Source organism: Danio rerio, chromosome 7 (assembly GCF_052040795.2).
Source record: "Danio rerio strain M-AB ecotype USA chromosome 7, GRCz13ab, whole genome shotgun sequence".
In the NCBI taxonomy this organism is placed as follows: Eukaryota; Metazoa; Chordata; class Actinopteri; order Cypriniformes; family Danionidae; genus Danio; species Danio rerio.
Window position 1 is genome coordinate 6,185,996 of NC_141027.1, and position 21,966 is coordinate 6,207,961.

The 21,966-nt window shown below is 37.9% G+C and overlaps 1 protein-coding gene across 1 annotated transcript; it reads left to right on the plus strand.

Moving 5' to 3' along the window:
• The first annotated feature begins 3,592 nt into the window (after window positions 1-3,592).
• On the plus strand, window positions 3,593-20,658 carry LOC570739 (basement membrane-specific heparan sulfate proteoglycan core protein-like). Its single transcript, XM_087260113.1, has 15 exons — window positions 3,593-3,620; window positions 4,179-4,472; window positions 6,037-6,318; window positions 8,039-8,329; window positions 10,624-10,905; window positions 11,230-11,511; window positions 12,387-12,668; window positions 14,251-14,532; window positions 14,788-15,060; window positions 15,274-15,591; window positions 15,687-15,965; window positions 16,081-16,332; window positions 16,641-16,883; window positions 17,051-17,164; window positions 17,243-20,658. The coding sequence occupies exons 1-15, from the start codon at window positions 3,593-3,595 to the stop codon at window positions 17,311-17,313; spliced, it is 3,573 nt and encodes a 1,190-aa protein (XP_087116239.1). The 3' UTR covers window positions 17,314-20,658.
• The last annotated feature ends 1,308 nt before the right edge of the window (window positions 20,659-21,966 follow it).

Below are 21,966 nucleotides of genomic sequence, written 5' to 3' on the forward strand. Positions count from 1 at the left end.
TTAATTATGTATAGGCTAATTGATGTCTGTGTAAAGGTTTCCCTATCCAAGAGCGAAAGTGAAAGTAGATCATTTATCTCTCATTCTCACGCAGTGTCACATCTGTCAGTGACCACCTGAGGGTGCTGTAGTTCAATGGACATTGAGTGAAACTACAGCGCCCAAAAAGACTACATTTCCATACATTCTTTCGTGCACACACCCGGTCTGTCATCTACACTGATTTCAACCACAGCTGTCTCCTATCTCCGTTGATTACCTGGACTATATATTCAACCATTCCACCTCTGTTTGTTACTGCGTTGTTTGTTTATGTTGTCAGCTCTTGTATCTTGTTATTGATCTTGCTCTTGTATCTTGCTTAAGTCTAGTTCGTGTTTAATCTGTTTTAGTTTCTTGTTTTGTTGTTTGTATGTTATTTTGTTACTTTGCACTTTGGATTTTGTTCACTGTTACCGCACTATTTAATATTAAATCTGAACTTGGGTCCACACCTTTTTTTGTTCCTGTTTTGATCACGCTAACGTGACACGCAGTAGATGCTCTGTTTAACAGTTTTCTGTTAAAAAAACTGTTAACTGTTTGCTTGTGAAATGCTCATTTTTTCCACAGACTTAATTTGTGTCCTGTAAATAGTGAATGCGCGCTTGGCGCGACGCAGCTGGGTCTTAAAGGGAATGGGAGATGAGACTCTAATTGGTTTATTCTCAAAACACACCTATGACTCATTAAGAAAATAAACTCAACCCTTTTAGACCATGCGCCTTGGCGCAAGGCAGATTTCCCATCCTTAAATTAGCAAAAACGCGTCCTGACACGCCCTGAAAGCGTTTGCTCCCTGCGTTTTGCGCTCTGCGCTCTGCACATGGACCGTCAAAAATGTTTCTTCCCATACTGGTAAACACAATTAATCTGACTATTTTCAATTTTAAAAGGTTCCTTTTACAGCAGGGGTCTCAAACTCGCGGCCCGCGGGCCATTTGCGGCCCTCAGTGCAATATTTTGTGGCCCGCGCCGACCGCTGTACGCTGACAGAATCAGCGGAGCGGGGAGAAAGAGCGCTCACCGCTGATTCTATCCGTACATAGCGGTCACTGGCATTCCCCGGCCGCCGTGTAAACAAAGGAGCGGGGATGCCGGTGATGTCACCACGCACCCCGCCCCTTTGTTAGACGCTGTGACGGGCGGGAAGAACCAAGGTAAGCTGTTCCCGCCCCTGCCTGCCACTTAGCTACAGCCTGCATCTTACAGGGCTCGAAATTGCGACCATTTTGATCGCATATGCGGCCGAAAATTAATCTATTAGTGCGACTACTGATAATGGTTGTAGTGCGATCTGTTTTGATTTTTTCTAAAAACGTGCTGAATCGCTCTTCCCTGCCGCTATATTGATTCATATTAACTGTCAATCACTCAAGGTATTCCGCTGTCAGATGACAGGGAAGGAGCTTTTATGACCACGGGAAATGCAAACGGCAGAAGAGTAAAAACTTAAAGCACACAGGTTTGCAAACCCCACCTAAAATTGAGGCGCAGATGAGAGCGATCATGACACGTCACGTGGTGAATAATGATCCGCCAGCTGAGATCAATCGAGTACGCGCTTCATGGAGAAAGCGCCCGAATCTCCATGCGTTGCATTCACTGCGTGTTCAGCGCAAATGTCCGCTAAAAGTCAAATCTAATACTGTACGTGTCATCGCCAAAGAAGCTCGCCTTTACTAAGTTTACACTGAAACTGCAGCTCATAACAAACAGCGGTATTGCGCCGGTGGTCACCCACCGCAAGAATCTTGCGCTGCCTGCTCATAAATTGGGTCGGCTGACTCAAAAAAATGAAGATCATCTCAGACTGAACCTTTAAATTGACACAAACTGAAACCAAATCTTTTAAAGAGTGATAGAAGTGAGACTTTACTTTCTTTCTTTTGTCTATTCTTTTTTGAGGTGTATATTATTTTTATTTTTTATTTATTTACTGATAACTGCTTTGCAGCTTTCATCATTGAATTGAATGATTTATTATAATCTTTTGTTTGTTTTGTAGCAGAAATATTATTTATTAAATTGACATGCATATAAAAACAGCAGTACAAAATAAATATTTCTTACTGCAATGCTTCATTTTTGTTTGATGTAAACTATACAATTATTTTTCATAAAGTAACAGACTTTTTATAGCAGATAACCTACATTCATGCACATTCAAGGCAGTATCATAATGAGAAATGTAATTCATTTTTACTATTATTGTCATTTTCATCATCACTAATATTCTATGGCCTAATTATTAGACATTCATTTTGGAATTATTGCACACAAATATCAATGTCTTCGCAGCATTAGGTAGATAGTTGTTTTTGGTTTTTGTCAGTCCTATTGATGTTGTTTTAAAATACAATAAATCCCTTAAAAAGCAATTTGTAGCGGTGCTCAATCATTTTTGGTGGGTGCTCCTAAATTTTTTCTGGTGCTCCTAAATTTATTTTGGTGCTCCTAAATATTTGAAGTTTGGAGCACCGGTGCTACCATGTAAAAAAGTTAATTTCGATCCCTGTCTTATATATATTATAGGTAAATACAGACTGGTACAGACTGATGTGACTGGAGTGGGGTGGGGGTGTTTTATTTATACATATATACGCCTTTTTTTTAGGTGAGGGAATGGAAGTTTTGAGTGAGTTCCCCCACTTTTTTCCCTAGGACTTGGCCTTTTTGGAAGCACATATTTGTGTGAGAAGTTATTCTCCACCTTGAACTTCAATAAGTCAAAGTGCAGGTCTAGACTTAATGATGATCATCTTCAAGCCATACTGAGGGTCTCAACTGCTTCCGCTCTAAAGCCAAATGTGGTTCAGATTTGTGAGAAGAAGCGCTGTCAAGTCTCTGGCAGCAAGAAGTAGGCAAAAGATGCCATGTTCAGAAGAACTGTTCATAATCTTCACTCAATGTTCTATTAATGTTCAGGACACTTCATGTTCAGAAGAAATAATTAAAACTGTTAATAATGACATTTGAGGACTTTTTTTTTTGTGAAATCCCTTATGCGGCCCAGCCTCACCCAGACTTTGCCTCCTGCGGCCCCCAGGTAAATTGAGTTTGAGACCCCTGTTTTACAGCATCGATGTTGTAATGTAATTAAAATACAACGAGTTAAATCGACTTTAGCATTCATTTAGTTGTTTAAATGTAAAACAAGATTAAAAGCCGTTTACACGTATGTGCCCAGCAGAGAAGCGCAGAAACTCCATTATAAATACAAATAAACTATATTTTAAACGCATGATGGGGGAAAATGTAATTTAATGCAGTGCTTCCTGTCTAGTGTGAGACCTATTTTATATCGTATATCTATCAGGCAGTAAACATTATTCATTTCTAAAGAAAACAGACCTTAAACGCAAAACAAAATTTTGTAACGGCATACAGTACACCGGAAGCGCTTGATTACTGCAGGTTACTGAACAACTAAAAATCCTTCCACATACTTCCGCATATACCCTATTGAGCTCAGCCATCTTGATGGACATCTCAGTCCTCTAATTGCATCGCGAAGATTGAGGAGAGAGGAGGCATAAGTGAGAATACACGCATGGATCTTTTTGCAGAGGTGCTGCACTGTAAAAAAAAAAAAAATCTGTTAATGAACGAAACCATATTTTGTGATTCACAAGTGTTTTTGTGTTTATTTCTGGTTGTGAATTGCATTATGGGATGTTGATCTCTGCTCTGTCATCTTTTGGTGTAAAAAAAATACAACTCAACAGTTTAACAAAGAGACTTTAATTGACATTTGAATAATTTAAATGAATATAATGTATACAAAATAATAAAGTGAGAAATAAGTCTGTAAAATATTATTATTAAAATATTACAAGGCTTTTTGTAGCGTAATATACAACACCAACCCAGATATAACACTTTAAACTATTAAAAATGTTAATAAGTCAACTTTTCAATGTCAGTTTTAAAGTTATTTTTAAAGTTGTTGAAAGAACAATCAAGGTTTTTTATGCTATTCAAAAGCATAAATAAATGGGGGAAAACATGAGAATGAGAACACAAGGGGACACAAGATCACTTAAGATCGCATATTGAGAAACAGCCATTGTAACCACATACATCTGTTATAATGTCTTGTAATTCATGCTTACTTTGATGGTTGGGTTTTTCCACAGCTCTACCTACACCAACAGTGACTGTGACACCAGACAGTGCTGTGTTCCTTGGAGAGACAGTCAAGCTGAGGTGTGTGATTGAGTCTGATCACAGTAACTGGACATATGAGTGGTATAAAGACAATCCAAACAGCAGAGTAATGTTAAACACCTCATATCATCACAATGTAACCGGAGACACTCTCACTATCAGAGGAGCTGACTGGTCTGATCAGAGTCAGTACTGGTGTAGAGGACTCGTATATGGAAGATCGGTCTCATCAAATTCAAGCTCTGTTAATCTCACAGTGAAAGGTGAGTTCAATAATATTGTCTTCATATACAGTCTGTAATCACACATTCCAGTGGTTTTGTTCAGAATGAGCTTTATGCATAGTGTTTTTTAAGCCTCCGATAAACTCCTGGAGAAAGGTTGATGTGACTTTTTTCAACTTTATAAGGTTCATTACAGGGGTGTAGATTTAGGGTGGACGGTGGGGACGTGTCCCCTCCAATATTCACCAACTACTGAAATGTCCCCACCAATAATTTTATTCAGTTTAATTATTTAATTTAATTAAAACAATTTGTCAGAAAAACTACAGCCTGTGCTCCATCTTTTAATAATACTATGAGACATGTTTAATTTGTACGAAAAATAAACAAAAGTCTTCATGAAACTCTCTCTTTATCAGTTAATAAACATTATTTTAAAATGACACTTTCAGGCCTGTAGCCAGCTTATTGAAAGGAGGGATTTGATTTCTGAAAAAAACTGAACTTTTTTGCAGTTATTCACCTGATTAATTGTTCATTCTGTTTAATTGAGGTATAAATATTACATTTTTAGTGACATATTAAGAACTATTTTTTGCTGGATAATCTTGTTGGATGGTTATTATAACTACACTTTTTGATGTACCAAAAATATGTCCTACCATTTTGTCAAATTGCTTTATTTACACATTTAAACTAAGTTTTATTACAGTTTTATAAATAATAAAAATACTTTGAATTAGAAATTAGAAATTTAAATTCTTAGAATAAAGAAATGAAGAGTTCAGATGCCAAAAACTCTAAATGCCATGTAAAATGAGCATTTTTCTCAGCCTCTTATATATTTATGTTCAGTTATTTCACATTAAAGACAATAAAAATTAATGTATTTGTCACTATAAAAGTTAAATCACTGAGTCCACACACGGGAGTTGGAGAAAAATGCAATTTTTAGAAGAAAATATTAAATAGCATTTAAAGGTTTTTGCATCTAAACACTTCAAATATGAAAATCTACTTATTTTTAAAATACATTTTTTTATCATCTGTTAAATCTGTTTCAACTTGATTTAAATTAAAAACTGAAGCCTTTAGGCAAATAACAAACTGGCCAGCGCATTCAACCTTCCTCAGTGACAATTTGGCAATTTGAATAATAAGATAAATTCAAACATTATAATAATAATCCATCTTTTGTTCTTTCAACCACCTGACCCCCTTTGGCTACGCGCATGACTATTTATTTTAACTTAATAAGTTGTAAGAAGAGAGGATTAGGCTACTTAATAATACATTTTAATAGCAGTTAAATAATAAATAGCAATAATCAACTAATATATATATATATATATATATATATATATATATATATATATATATATATATATATATATATATATATATATATATATATATATATATAAGTAATGTGTATTTATAAAGTGCTTTCATCATGGATGACCATACACCCAAAGCACTTTACAATCATGTGCTTGGTCTCTCCACACCTCCACCAGTGTGCAGCATACACCATTTAACTTATTTATTAATTGGTTCTGTTTACAACGTGTAAGACAATAATGACGTTTGTTTTTATTCACAGACCCTCTCAGAGCTACAATGACTGTGACACCAGCCGATGCTGTATTCACTGGAGAGACAGTCAATCTGAAGTGTGTGATTGAGTCTAATCACCGTGACTGGACATATGAGTGGTATACAATCAGGGGATATGGTTACGAAGTGATGTTACCCGGTGAACACGGAGACACTCTCACTATCAGATGGGCTACTGAGTATTATCAGGGTCAGTACTGGTGTAGAGGACTCATTTATGGAAGATCAGTCTCATCAAATTCAAGCTTTGTTAATCTCACCGTGAAAGGTGAGTTAAAAATGATTATCTCATCATTATTATAGATCTGATCAGGCTAATTTTTGGGTGCGATTATTTGTTTATTTTCTACCAGCCAGGAACATCCACTTCATTTTCCTTGACAGCGTTTCAATGTAGCAATATCTTCCCTGTCACTTGGCTCTACCGTAATATGCAGTGTATGAGTGGCCAAAGATCTTCAGCTCTAATGCACTTGCAAACTTTTCTTTCTTTGTTCCCTCTGGGGAATCCCCATGCCATTTTGAAGTTTGTTCCACTTATTTAAGTGAACAAGGGAAGCTTACATGGGCATACCATTTTGACAGAGGTAGGAAGTTGGCTTCATATGTCCACTACAGCAGCTATATGTCCCAAAATTCAACGCTACTGTGACGTCACAACAGTTTAGTTCCCAAGTGCTCAAGGGTTCAGGGCAGGGGTGCTCAACCTTGGGTGTTACTTTCCTGTAGAGTTCAGCTCCAGCCCTGATCAAACACACCTGAACCAATTAAATAAAAAGTGACGTGTCACTTGAGAATTAAAGGCAGCTGTGTTTGATATGTATTGCAACTGAAATCTGCTGGAAGGTAGATCTCCAGGATCAGGGTTGGTCACCCCTGGTTTAGGGCATCCCATGTGAACCCATTCAGATGCTCCGCTGGAAGTGGACACTTTAATCTGATCATAACCAATCTGATTGGATTTGTTTGGTTTTGTAAACCCAAAACTTAAATTTTCCAACATTGTAAGTTGACAGAGCAGAGATCAAGGTCCTACAATGCGATTCATAATCATAAATAACCTGAAATCAATTGTTAATCATGAAATGGTTAATTAACATTAACAATAATTGTTCTTTAACATAAAGCAAAGTTTATCAACTAATTTTGAGAGGATCACAGGATTTCTTGCCTTGATTATCTTCGTCTTGAAGAATACCCTCTTCCACCCCAATTCCTTCCTCTTTTCCTAGTGGTTAGTATAGTACTAACATATAGTACGAAATTTATGTGCCGAGTTTACATGTTCTCCCTGTGCTCGCTTGGGTTTCCTCCGGGTTCCTTGGTTTCCTCCCACTGTACAAAGAAATGCGACATAAGTGAATTGACTAAACCAAATTGGCACCATAGATGAGCTCTTAGTCAGCAGTGTATCTCTTCAAAGCAATCCCTAATTTGTCATTAGCCATAAATAAGCCAGGGAATTCTCAGGATCTAAGCTCAAACTTCACTCCCTGCAAACACAAGGAGCCCCGGGCTCGATGATCATCTAAACTCAGGGCTCTCTCCCAGGACAGCATGCCAAACATGCTTTATAATTAATCATCGGCTAAGTGTGAATGCTCTAAATTATTTATTTTAGATTTTTGTGCAGTGCAGATGCTACGGTTTAACTAGTACCAAATGAGTCAGCATAACTATTCCACACTTATTATAAAGATGACCAATTATAACTGTTTTTACATCCACATTTATATTCCCAGCAAACTCGGGTACTAAAGGACAAAAACATTGGTCACTTATTTAAAAAATGTCTCAGTTATCATGTTTGACTCAGCCTACAAGAGCCTTCCTAAAGGAATCTTTCACAGATGCTGATCTGCACCTTAATTATCAACTGCAATGCACATCATTTTAGTTTTTAGGGGCATACAGATATTTTTTATTATTTATTTATTTATTTATTTGTTTGTTTGTATTATTTACTTTGTTTCTGTCTTCCTCCTCAGCCTTACCCAGATCTACAGTGACTGTGACACCAGCCAGTGCTGTATTCACTGGAGAGACAGTCAATCTGACGTGTGTGATTGAGTCTTACAGTGACTGGACATATGAGTGGTATAAAGACAGAAACAGTGTAAAGTTACAGTCGTCTGATGATCATCACACTGTAAACAGAGACACTCTCACTATCAGAGGAGCTGCTGAGTCTGATCAGGGTCAGTACCAGTGTAAAGGACAGAGATCTGGAAGACCAAACTCATCACAATCAAGCTCTGCTGTTTCTCTCTCAGTGATGGGTGAGTTGAATATTATTATTTTTCCCACACTCAAATATCACACATCCAGCAGACAGAATGTAGTTTTGTTCAGAATTAAGTGATGTCTTACTGCTTAGTGAATGCACCACAGTATTTTATTGTGCTCTGGATGTTTTAATATTGTTTTAATACCTTTTAGTAATAATAAACAAAATTTAGCATAGTTGTCACACAGCCTGTATAATAGTTTGGTGATTAGACTTCTAATATTTGCTGGTAAAATAAATGTCAATTAGAGAATTTTGCTTTTTTATTCAATGGCATTACACGTTTCTCTAGAATACTCTGTTCCGATTGGTCTTTCACAATATTCCAAGGTATGTATGTTATTCCAAGATATCAGCCGCTGGAGCTAATAACAAAGGCTCTTCTGTGTACTATGAATCGTCTTAACCATTGGTGAATACATTCACGTTTCTATACATACATCAACGAGAATTTTTATATTCTTGTCTGTTATGCTGCTGTTTTTGAAGTTTTGGCATCCTCTTGTGACTGAATATTATTTAGGTTAGTGTATGCTCCTTTCAGCTGTTTTGATGAAGCGTCAAGTGTGATTGATGTTATGTCAATGCAAAGACACAATTAGATATCCTGTGGCATTATTTGTGCAAATGAGGATGCGCGAGTGATGCGAGTCGAGCAAACGGCATGGCATAAATTTAGAGTTTCAGGTATTTGACACATTTCAAGTGTTCACACTTGGATATTGCTTGACAAGTGTTAGCAGGTTTGGCATGCTGTCTCGGGAGAGAACCCTGAGCTCGGAGATAGTTGAGCCCAGGGCTCCCGCCAGGTCCATAGAGCATGAGAGGGGAGTACGAGATCAGGTGGTTTTCGAGAGCTCCCCTTTTGAAAAGGAGGAGCAAAGGGTGGATGGGGGTTGGTTTCTTCGGAAAACGAAGATAAGGGAGTAAATCTAGCTAGGCTACTTATAGTGAGTTAGGATAGATCTGATTGGCTAACTAATGAGTGTAGATGGTAAAGTCTAGATCGGATATGCGGCCGGCCAGAAGTCAATATGCACATTAAGCAGCATTTTTTATGACACTGTATAACAATAATTAATATTTTTACAGTACTGTGAGGGTTGGGTTTAGGGTTGGGGTGGGGGTGGGGTATGCGTTAAAAAATACATTTTATTGGGTAATTTAATAGATAACATAACTAATACTCGGTACAACAACTGATTTTTCATTACTGTGACGGTTGGGTTTAGGGTTGGGGTGGGGGTAGACGTTAATAAAATACAACAAATGAGAAATTTTATAAATAATAGAAATAATTCTCGTTAACTTCCGGCCGCAAACGTATCCGCTCTAGCAACAACCGAGTGTAGATAGGTGGCCAGCTGCAGTCAATCATATCACGTGCTCCTCTCGAAATTAGTTTGTAAAACTTCACTTAACGTGTGTTTGTGGGAATTGCTTGCGTTGAAAATCTAAACTTTGGCGGACATTTGCGCTGCGTTAACCAATCAGGAGCATCCTCTAGTAGGGGGAGTGATTATGATGTAGCACCTGTTGTTGATCTCCTGAGGAGAAACAGCTGTTCAAACTGGGCTCGGCCCCACTGGAAGTACCGCTGAAAGTGCTCATCATCCAGGAGCGGCTTCTAGTGGAGCTGATAAACTCGCAAAGCTGGGTGCACCGCTGAAGGATCTGATGCTTAAATTATGCTTAAAGCACATAAAGCCAAGCGACTCTCTCAATAAAATCCATGTTAGCCATTTAGCAATGAAACTAGAGTCACCAGGCATAAAGAAGCCCTGCACATGACTCGAATTCGCAACTATTGGGAAGTGAATTTCACACATGAATTGAGTAAACTAAAAATGTTCAAGCATCTAATGTTGCGCAAATAGCGTAATCCATTTGTCCAAGCCATGTTTGGTGTGAATTATACAACAATGCTAAACTTCATGTTGGGTGATAAATAAATAGGAAAGTGTTTCTGGTTATGATTAGGTGTAGGAAAGCATTTATTGTGCCAATAAGGCAGCATTCATGTGATAAATACTCTCATTTACACTCAGTATGTAATTATAGCATACTTTAATGTAGCCTCAATACTGAGATGCAAATGTGTGGCAATATCTCCACTATAAACACACTTACACCACATATAATTGTGTTTGTTTGTTTGTTTTTGATGGTGTGAATGTATCACTTTTTGCAACCAATGTTGTTTTTTAGAAATTCTCGAGATATTTTACTTACAATGACATTTTGAGTTGTTTTCATCAATATTTCCTCGTGTGTGTATTCATGCAGAGAGACCAAAGCCTGTAGTGAAGGTGAGTCCAGATCTGCGAGTGTTCATTGGAGAGACAGTCACTCTCACATGTGACATACAGACAGGAGGAAACATTCAATGGGTCAAATATATCTGGTTCAAAGATGGAGACACTCACAATCCACACAGAACAACATCAGCAGCAGAGTTGAGTTTCAGAGCTGATTCTGTGTCTGTCAGTGGTCAATACAGCTGTAGAGGAGAGAGATCAGACTCAGAGAGATCAAACATCAGTGATGCTGTTACACTGAACGCATCAGGTGAGGCTTCACATTTACATCACTACAATCATGTAATATCTGTTTGTCTGTGCATGTTGAATCTGATAGTCACTGTGCATTATTAGGTGTGAAGTGATTTATATTTAGTTGTGAAGAGTTCAGAACTTAAACAAAAATAACCTTGAGGGATGTTTTATTAAAAACGTCAAAGAGAATACTGTGACTTACAGATAATAGTGAATGAGTTAGGTCTTCAGACAGCCTGTTGAAGTTCGGTATAGATGTACAAACTTTACAAAACATAGTATTGTACTTTAATAAAGAGCTGTTTGAGTCACTTAATGTTTCTGTGTTTCTCCTCAGCTTTACCCAGATCTACAGTGACTGTAGCACCAGACAGTGCTGTATTCACTGGAGAGACAGTCAATCTGAAGTGTGTGATTGAGTCTGATCACAGTGACTGGACATATGAGTGGTATACAGACAGAAACCGTGTAAAGTTACAGTCTGATGATCATTACACTGTAAACAGAGACACTCTCACTATCAGAGGAGCTGCTGAGTCTGATCAGGATCAGTACTGGTGTAGAGGACTCATCAGATCATTCTTAACACAATCATCTGCTGTTTCTCTCTCAGTAAAGGGTGAGTTGAACAGTATTTTCTTCCTGAACTCAAAAATCAAACATCCAGCAGTCTGGTTTTGTTCAGAATTAAGTGCTGTCTCACTGCTTACTCAAAAATGTCACTGTATTTAATGTGTTCTGGTTGTTTCCATATTTGTGTTTGTAAATCATTTTGTAAGAAGCAATTAAATAATTTGGTGATTAGAGTCCAGTTACTAGCTGGAAAAATAAATTCCTGTAAGAGAAAATCTGCTTTAGATTTAATGTCATTACTCAGCTCTCTTGCACTTGGTCTAAAACTACTGTGGTCAATATTATTAGTCCCCTTTATAAAGTTTTTTTTTTCTTTTTTCGATCAAACCACTGTTGTCCAACCACTTGCCTTTTTATAAATGAAGCTAACCTGCCTAGTTCTCCTAGTTAAGCTTTCAAAGTGCACTTTGTATCTTTTAAAATAACTAGTCAAATATTATGTACTGGTCGTTCATCCCACTGAGGCGACCCCTGATAAATAAATGACTAAGCTGAAGGAAAAGGAATGAATGAATATTATTTCATGCGAAGTCAAATGAAATTTGGCACCTTGCAGTGCCCTAAGCATCTTGTGTAATCTGCGTATATGCCATATCTATACTGTGGTTATAGTTTCATCAGCTTTTATTGATTTAGGCAAGTCATTTCAGCAGGAAACAGAAATAGTGAAAGTCTGAAAGGTAGTGGGTTTACAAGCCAATGGTTATTTTGTGGACAAACTGTATTTTTGGCTAAATGTGATAGATGTAAATGTCATATTACCCTTATGACAACAGAGAGTCCATTACCCACTGCAGAGGACCAAATGTGCCTTTATATATGGGAGCCATTTGAGTCACTTTGTTTCTGTCTTCTTCTCAGCTTTACCCACACCTACAGTGACTGTGACACCAGACAGTGCTGTATTCACTGGAGAGACTGTCAATCTGAAGTGTGTGATTGAGTCTGATCACAGTGACTGGACATATGAGTGGTATGAAGACAGAAACAGTGTAAAGTTACAGTCTGATGGTCATTACACTGTAAACAGAGACACTCTCACTATCAGAGGAGCTGCTGAGTCTGATCAGGGTCAGTACTGGTGTAAAGGACTCATCAGATCGGTCTTAACACAATCATCTGCTGTTTCTCTCTCAGTAAAGGGTGAGTTGAATATTATTGTCTTCCTGAACTCAAAAATCACACATCCAGCAGAGTGTTTTTGTTCAAAATTAGGTGCTGTCACACTGCTTACTCAATATGTCACTGTATTTAATGTGTTCTGGCTGTTTCCATATTTGTGTTTGTAAATCATTTTGCAAGAAGCCATTAAATAATTTGGTGATTAGAGTCCAGTTTCTAGCTGGAAAAATAAATTCCTATAAGAGAAATCTGCTTTACATTTAATGTCATTACACAGCTCTCTTGTACTTGGTCAAAAACGACTGTGGTCAATATTATTAGCCCCCTTTAGAATGACTCTTTTTTTTTTTCGATTGGCTACAAAACAAACCACTGTTGTCCAATGACTAGCCTAATTATAAATTAAGCTAACTTTCCTAGTTCACCTAGTTAAGCCTTTCAAGTGCATTTGAATACTAGTTTCTTGCGAAATAGCTTGTAAAATAGTATGTACTGGCAGTTCAAGCTGCTGTGGCGAACCCTAATAAATGAGAGACTAAGCTGAAAGTAAAAGAATGAATGAATATTATGTACTGTCATCATGGCAAAGACAAAATCAATTTTGCACCTTGCTGTGCTCCACGCATCTTGTGCAATCTGCGTATAGGCCATATGCAACATAGACTCATTCTGAAAACGTATCCCTACAGACGTTTCTGGAGACCGCAAATTATGTAGCCAGAGGCATGTATGGCTGCATTTAATTTTTTTAAATGAACGCTAAGGGGTGGTTTGACGCCATTCCTTTTCGCGCTTACCAGCTGACCGCTTACCTCCGTGTGGTCGGCATTCCGGCTGCAACCAGTTTGTCCGTTAGCTCGCCATGTACGTCGGCGGACTTGTGACGCAGAGAGAGGAGTTGACCACGACAATGGGGTTTGTGTCTGGTGAAGAACGAATCCAGGAAGAAGATAAAACAAAAACAGAATCTAAAAAATAAAATAAACAAGAAAATAACAGGGTGAGAATGTATCTGAAAACGTGGTAAAAAATCAGACGAGGGCTTTTCTTTTTCTGGATGGCTTTTAAAACATGTTGGTGCAGTTTAGGGAAGTGGGAGGGTGGGTCAGTCGATCGTTCACTCAGTCGGTCAAAATGTCAGTCAATAGTGGCCTCTAGTGGCTTTACACAAGAACAGCAGGCGCAAATGGCATTCGCAAGAGAAATTTGAGATCTCAAAAAGCGTACACAACGGCCTCTCGTGGATTTGTTAAAACAAAAACTTGTTGCCAGGACGTATTTCGCGGTCTCCAGAAATGTCTGTAGAGGTACGTTTTCAGATTGAGCCTGGGTTGGCCATATCGGTACTGTGGCTACAGATTCATCAACTTTTATTGATTTAGGCAAGTTATTCCAGCAGGAAACAGTAAAGGTGAAAATCTAAAAGGTATTGGGTTGATGAGCCTATGGTTGCTTTGTGGACAAATTGTATTTATGGCTAAATGTGATAGATGTAAATATTAAATTAACCTTATGATAACAGAGAGTCTTTTACTCACAGCAGAGGGCCTTAATGTATGTATGGGAGCAATTTGAGTCACTTTGTTTCTGTCTTCCTTCTCAGCTTTACCCACACCTACAATTAATGTGACACCAGACAGTGCTGTATTCACTGGAGAGACAGTCAATCTGAAGTGTGTGATTGAGTCTGATCATAGTGACTGGACATATGAGTGGTATAAAGACAGAAACAGTGTAAAGTTACAGTCTGATGGTCATTACACTGTAAACAGAGACACTCTCACTATCAGAGGAGCTGCTGAGTCTGATCAGGGTCAGTACCGGTGTAGAGGACTCATCAGATTATTCTCAACACAATCATCTGCTGTTTCTCTCTCAGTGAAGGGTGAGCTTAATATATATATTTTCCTCCTGAACTCAGTCTACTACATGTACTCTATGTATAATCACACATCCAATCTCAAGCCATTCACATGTTGTTGTTTTTTTCAAAAGAGCCAATAGTAGCATAAAGCTTTATTTGACTTCTTTCATGGATAGTCTTCCAACAGATTTAGCACCAGCTACCTGTGTTTTTATCCTCTGAAGAGCAATACTTTTTTAATATGTCAGAATTGAATCTGTTCTTGCTTTTCTGCAGACTTAAAACCAAAGCCTGAACTCAGATCAGATCCTGCAGGAGTTGCACTGACTGGAAACACAGTGACTTTGACATGTAACACTTCATCTACCGGATGGGACTTCTACTGGTACAAAAACACACTCGACTCTGAGATAAAGAAGACAAGAACAAACTCCTACAGCATGAAGATTGATTCAGTGTCTGATGGAGGCCAGTACTGGTGCAGAGCTGGAAGAGGAAAACCAGTCTATTACACACAATACAGTGATCAACTGACACTCAATGTTACAGGTGAGAGAGAATGTAGTGTGTGATTCAGTATATCTGTATGTCTACAGCACTTCTACAACTCTGAATCAAGACTAAATACAATAAACAACAGCCATATGTACCCACAAAACATATTTATTGGTTCTCAAAACTGTAGCCCTGGGCATATTTTCCCAATGAGCCTGTGTTGCCTAAAATTCTCAATCAAAACTAAACACAAAACTGTTTGTACAGAGAGTCCTAAAGCTGTGGTGACGGTGCGGCCTGATGAACGTGTGTTCAGAGGAGAAACAGTCACTCTCAGATGTGATATAAAGTGGGGAGGAAACACTGAGGGGACATACAGATGGCAAATAGAGCAAACAGACCAATATAACCACTATAACTATAACCAGTATAACCAACATAAAAACACTGTGAGCCGGTGCTCAGCACAAGAGTTGAAGATCAGCCGTGTTGAGGTCTTTCACCGTGGTAAATACAGCTGTACAGGACAGATGGACACTCAAAGCTCTCAGCGCAGTGATGCTGTTGCTCTGACTGTGTCTTCAGGTGAGTGTGTGTGTGTGTGTGTGTGTGTGTGTGTTCAGTATTATCAGTCTGTATCTGCTCCTCTATGGCTCTGTAACTCGTCATGTTTGGTTCAGATGAAGCTCAGGCAGCAGTGCGAGTGTCTCCACAGCCGTGGCTCACTGAAGGACACTCGGTGACTCTGATATGTGAGGTTCCAGGCTCCTCTACAGGCTGGACGTTCAGCTGGTTCAGAGATGCTGATCATCTGTCAGACAGCAGCAGAGGAGCTGGAGGCTCTTACACTCTCAGTCCTGCTGCTCTACAGCACACAGGAGTTTATACGTGCAGAGCAGAGAGAGGAGAACCAGTCTATTCCTCACAGAACAGCAGCGCACAGCCACTGTGGGTCACTGGTGAGGGAAATCAGCTTTCAGCAGCTGTCAGAGCTGTTGTTGATCTCGAATGTGCCAGTAGGTTTATGTCAGTGACAGCAGCAGTATATTTGTCTGCGTTTGCTCTCTGTCTCAGGTGTTTCTGCTTCAGTGCGTCTGGTGCTCAGGCCCAGCAGAAGTCAACACTTCTCCTCTGACTCTCTCTCTCTGGGCTGTGACTCTGCTGGATGGACAGTGAGAAGATTCACACACACAAACACACAAGATTGTTCAGCACAAACAGGATCTACATGTGGAATCCAGTCTCTCAGCACATCTGACACTGGAGTTTACTGGTGTGAGTCTGAATCTGGAGAGAAACGCCATCCTCTGAACATCACTGTACATGGTGAGTCCTGTTACTGAGATCACAGCATACACACACATTAACATTCCTATACCATTGTCTTCTGTACAGCCAATCACAGGCTGACGTATTAACCTGATTATTATTTTGTCATTGGTTAAAAATCTGACTACAACTAAAATGAATTTATAACTGTTGTATGTGAGGCTGAAGAAGGTTATACATTCATGATACTGTTGATATGAATAGTGTACTCATATTTTGAGACTAAACAGATGTGTGTTGTGTTGTGTTGTGTTGTGTTGTGTTGTGTTGTGTTGTGTTGTGCTGTGCTGTGTTGTGTTGTGTAGCTGGTCCTGTGATTCTGGAGAGTTCTGCTGATCCTGTGATTGAGGGAGAAACTCTAACTCTACACTGTTTACATCGATCTACAATCTCCTCCATCCAGACAGCTGATTTCTATAAAGACGGATCACTGATCCAGAATCAGACAGGAGAGATGAGCATCCCTACTGTCTCAAAGTCTGATGAGGGTTTCTACTACTGTAAAACAAGGAGAGGAGAGTCGCCACACAGCTGGATCTCAGTCAGAGGTGAGACTCACTGCAGTTCTGCCACTCTCACAGGATTTTCCTCATCTGTTTATTGTATAAGACACTTGATTATTGGCTCTTTGTTGTCAGTGTATTATTTTAATCTCCTACGTGTCTTTAATATAGAGCTATATTGTTCAGGGATGTGTTTGTGTTTCTATTTTCAGCATCAGATTCACCTGCTCAGATTTCTGCCTGTAAGATTGTCGTTTTTCTTCTGGCTGTTTGTCCGTATCTGTCAGCGACAGTCGTGCTGCTCTACAAAATCTACAAAGCGAGAGGTAAAACTTCTGTCTGATCCGTCTCTCAAACTCTGATTTCTCCAAACTGAACATAAGTATTTTGTGTTTATTTTACAGTTCAATCTGCTGAAGAGCAAAGTCAGAGTAGAGGATTAAACTTCAGTCTTCATAACATGTTTAACATCTAAAGATTTTGAACATCGATCTTCAATATTGTTATTCCTGCAACACTTTAATTACCTTATGTATCATTTATTTGTTAATAATGTTCTGTAAAGTGTTTTAAAATGTGTATTTTTATTAAATGTTAGGTGTAATCTCAACTGAAAAAGTAGTTCCTCACCCTTAAACTAAAAAAAGCCAAAAAAAGCACTGCATTCTCACAGCTCTTCCAGTGAGAGCGGTTGAGCTCAAGTGTGTCAAATTAAAAACAAATGTGAAGCGTCTTGAGAGGGGTGGGGCATGTCAGACACTAGAGCATTTGATTGGTCTGAAGATTTGATGAGAAACTGAAGTATGAGGTGACGTCAAAAAATGTGTTGATCTGTTAAGGCAAAAGTGACAAAGTGCAAGCTTTGTACGTTGATATCAGGTTTACATTTTCTAATTGTGAATTGTGTCCTAGTTTTCTATTACAGTAGAACATCTAAAATACATTATTTTAATTGCACAGGACCTTTAGGTATTGCATTTCATTGAGTATATTTTAATAGTGTTTTCCTCTTTTTAAAGGCTGTGTGTATTTTGCAGGGCTGGATTTGATTCAGTCGAATTTAAATGTACAAATCTAGTCAGTATTTGACTTATAGTCAAATCATATGTCTGCCTACGGAAAAAAAAAATCACACATGTAACGTAGCATTGATGCACACGAAAACAAGGATTTTTATTTGAACAGAAAATACATTTTTATATATCATACTTATTAAAATATTAATTTATTAAACAAAAATAAATCGTTTTAGACAGAATAAAGCCATAAAGTGCAGAGCAAATGAGCAAAAGGCCCAAAGAGCAGGTATCAAGGTGTATTTAAAACATGAATCAAAAATAGTTTGGTAGATGACACTGAGCGATCAATAAATGTGTGTGTGTGTGAATGCAGGAGCGTACGGGTGTTTTTCAGTACTGGGTTGCAGCTGGAAGGGCTTAAATAGTTTTCTGATCCAGCGCTACTAGATGAAGTATTAAGTATCATTGTTAGGTAAGATATCAAAAAGTGTATTAAAGAGGAATATAGCTGTAAGTCCTAACATTGTATTTTATTTGTAAATAATAGCAGTGGGGTGAGACAGTGGCGCAGTAGGTAGTGCTGTCACCTCACAGCAAGAAGGTCGCTGGTTCGAACCTCGGATCAGTTAGCGTTTCTGTGTGGAGTTTGCATGTTCTCCCTGCCTTCGCGTGGGTTTCCGGTTTCCCCCACAGTCCAAAGATATGCAGTACAGGTGAATTGGGTAGGCTAAATTGTCCATAGTGTATGAGTATGTGTGTGAATGTGTGTGTGGATGTTTCCCAGATTTGGGTTGTGGCTGGAAGGGCATCCGCTGCGATAAATCTTGCTAGATAAGTTGGTGGTTCATTCCGCTGTGGCGACCCCGGATTAATAAAGGGACTAATAATAAAATGAAATGAAATAATAGCAGTGCTAATTTAGTCGATGAAATATGGGTGAAAATGTTCATTGCCTATAGCTTAACAGGTTATCTGTTCTTTCAAGAGTTCACACTTAACTGATGATTGCTTATAAAGCTTGTTTGGCATGCTGTCTCAGGAGAGAGCCCTGAGCTCATAAGATGCTCGATCCCGGGGCTCCCTCCAGTGTGCAAGGCGAGAGGGGAGTTTGAGCTTAAGTAGATCTCGAAACTTCCCTGCTGTAGAAGCTAATGAACAGATAGTGATTGCTCTTAAGAGAAAAATACTTACTATTAGCATGTCTAAGGTGCCGATTTGGATTAGTCAATAAACTTAAGTTGCATGTTTTTGGACGGTGAGAGGAACTCGGGGGAAACCCACGTGAGCACGGGGAGAACGTGTAAGATCTGCACAGAAATGTCGGCTGGCTTGATAATTACCAGAACCAGTGATGTTCTTGCTGTGAGGCAACAGTGCTAACCACTGGGCCGCAGTGCCACCCATCTAGGAAAGAAGTATGGGTAAAAGGGGAGATTCTTCAAAACAAAAATGGCTGTTATATGGAAGTTAGGATATTTATAGTGGATTAGGAATCCTCTGATTGGTGAATCATGAATTGGCTAATGCATGACCAGCTGTGCTCCATCATAAGCATGTCATCCTCTCGAAATAAATAGACTTCACTTAATGTGACCAAAAACTATGCGCGCACTTTGATCCTCATCTAATATATGAACACCAGATTATTGTTGACAGAAAGTTATGAAACTAAAATGTAGCCAAAATATAAAAACTATGCAACATAGCTTTTGTTAAACTGCTGCATTAAGTGCTTTATTCAACAGATAAGCAGATTGAAGCGTTCATATTTGCATAGCTTACCTCTCAAGCTGTTTTTTTTTTTCGATTACATTAATATTGATAATAGAACTATTGTACTGTGTAAGTAAAAGTAAGAAAAGTCTTCTGAGAATCTTATTGGTTAAAACCAACACAATCTCACGGCAATTCGTAACTTTTTGATTTAGTGGCTAATTCGTTTGAATTCGTACAATTTAGTACGATTTGCTCATCCCCCAATGACGGTTGGGTTTAGGGGAGGAGTTAGGTGCCACGCCTCCTTTTTAAATTCGTACATTTTCATATGACTGAGCCCGTACGAATTAGCCACTAAACTGCCAAAACGTAAAATACTTACGATTTCTTGTGAGATCCGGCTGGTTAAAACACCCATTTTCAGTGCGAGTTGTTGTGAGATATGACATGAGCTTTTGACTTAACCGCATCTTTCATCATATTTTACAAATGCAACAATCACACTTGTAATAATTCAGAATTAATATATCAAATGTATTGTCTATATATTGTAAATGATCTAAAACCCTGTTGCCTTTAAATACTCCCGTCGATCATACATCACAGAAAGTAAAACAAATCTCTCACAGGTTTATTCACATGCATGAAAAATTCTTATTAAAAGCTTTATTTCCAGGTCATTATTTTATTTAGAGCATTATGCCAACAGGCTATATATTAAGGAAATAGGATAAAAGTTCAATGAAATCAGACATTGAGGAACACTTATGTAATCTAGATGGCATGATCCTCGTTTCATAATTTTCTTCTGTGAATATGCCAGAGATTGGCAGTCAAATCAGGCTCTTCCTAACGATGCATTAAATCTTTAACTATTCGGGGTCAGCCCAAGTGTTATGTTATGTCTGTTTTTATCCAGTAGTGAATTATTTTATTTATCTTTGTATATTTCTGATTTTTTTTTTTTTTTTTTTTTGGACACCTGTTTCTTTTTCTATTGTTTACTTGAGTAATTACTAATCAAAGGTTTCTATTTTTGTTGAAATGAACATAAGTGTGTAATAAATATATTATTGATTTGCTTCACGTCTGTGTTATCATTTGTTAACCATCATCTAATGCAAGAAGAGTGTAAGAAAGCTTCAGCTAATGAACTGATGAATTTCAACTTTCTGTAATGTTTTTAGAGAACTTCATGCGAATCCATTTCAAGCTACTTAAGGTTTTTCACAAGACTGTTAAACTAGCATGTATGTTACAACCCCTGGGCAGTCTAGGGAAGTGGGGTTGCACACTTGATCAAGGATTTGGTTTAAACAAATACTCAAGAAAATGGTACTCAAAGTAATGACCACATACAAGAATGTATGATTTTTTACAAGTGGTGATAAGTGAAGCAGTGAGTGAGCTATTAACAATTTACAACCAAAACAAAACATAAATTAGAAAGCAAAGAAACAATCAAAACCAAACAGTCTTACTGATATCAAATCCCCGCTAATCTAGTATAATAAACAATAATATAAAAAAAAAATCTTCAACGCCCAAGACGTCTTAACTAACTACACTATCCACTTAACCAAAAATACACAGGCTTGGCGCTGACCCCCTTCCTATAGTGTATCTCTAGACCAGTGGTTCGCAAATTGTGGTACGTGGGCTTCCTTCTAGTGGTAAGCGGAGGAATGAAATATGTCATGTACAAGCTATATATATTTTAAAATGTATCAAAAATTATTTATATAATGCGCCATATGTGATATATAGCCTATATTTCTGAGGTAATCTGCCACATTTTTTTTTCGTTGTAGTTGCTTTACTGGGCCTACTACGCTACTGTATTTCAATGCTGCTCATTTTGGTGGTACTTGGAGATCTATCTATCTATCTATCTATCTATCTATCTATCTATCTATCTATCTATCTATCTATCTATCTATCTATCTACACTCTCAGAAAAAAGGTACAATGAGGGTACAATTTTGTTCCTAGAGGGAACAAAATATAAAATTGTACCTTTAAAGGTCCCATATTGGTCCTTAGGGTACAATTTTGTACCCAAATGGGCTATAAAGGTACAAATGTCCAGATTTAGGTTTGGAAGGTACATTTTTGTACCTTTTATAGCACATTTGGATACAAAATTGTACCGTAAAGGACCAATTTGGCACCTTTAAAGGTACAATTATATATTTTGTTTCCCTATAGGAACAAAATTGTACCCTCAGCTCATGATAAGATCAAGACACTATATAACACTAATTTAAATGTATTAATACTAAACATTAATACTAAAATACATAATTTTAAAATATAATAAATAAATAAATTGATTGAATTAAGTATTTTAATAATTAAATTTTTTTCATGTATTTAAATTACATTTTTTCTCA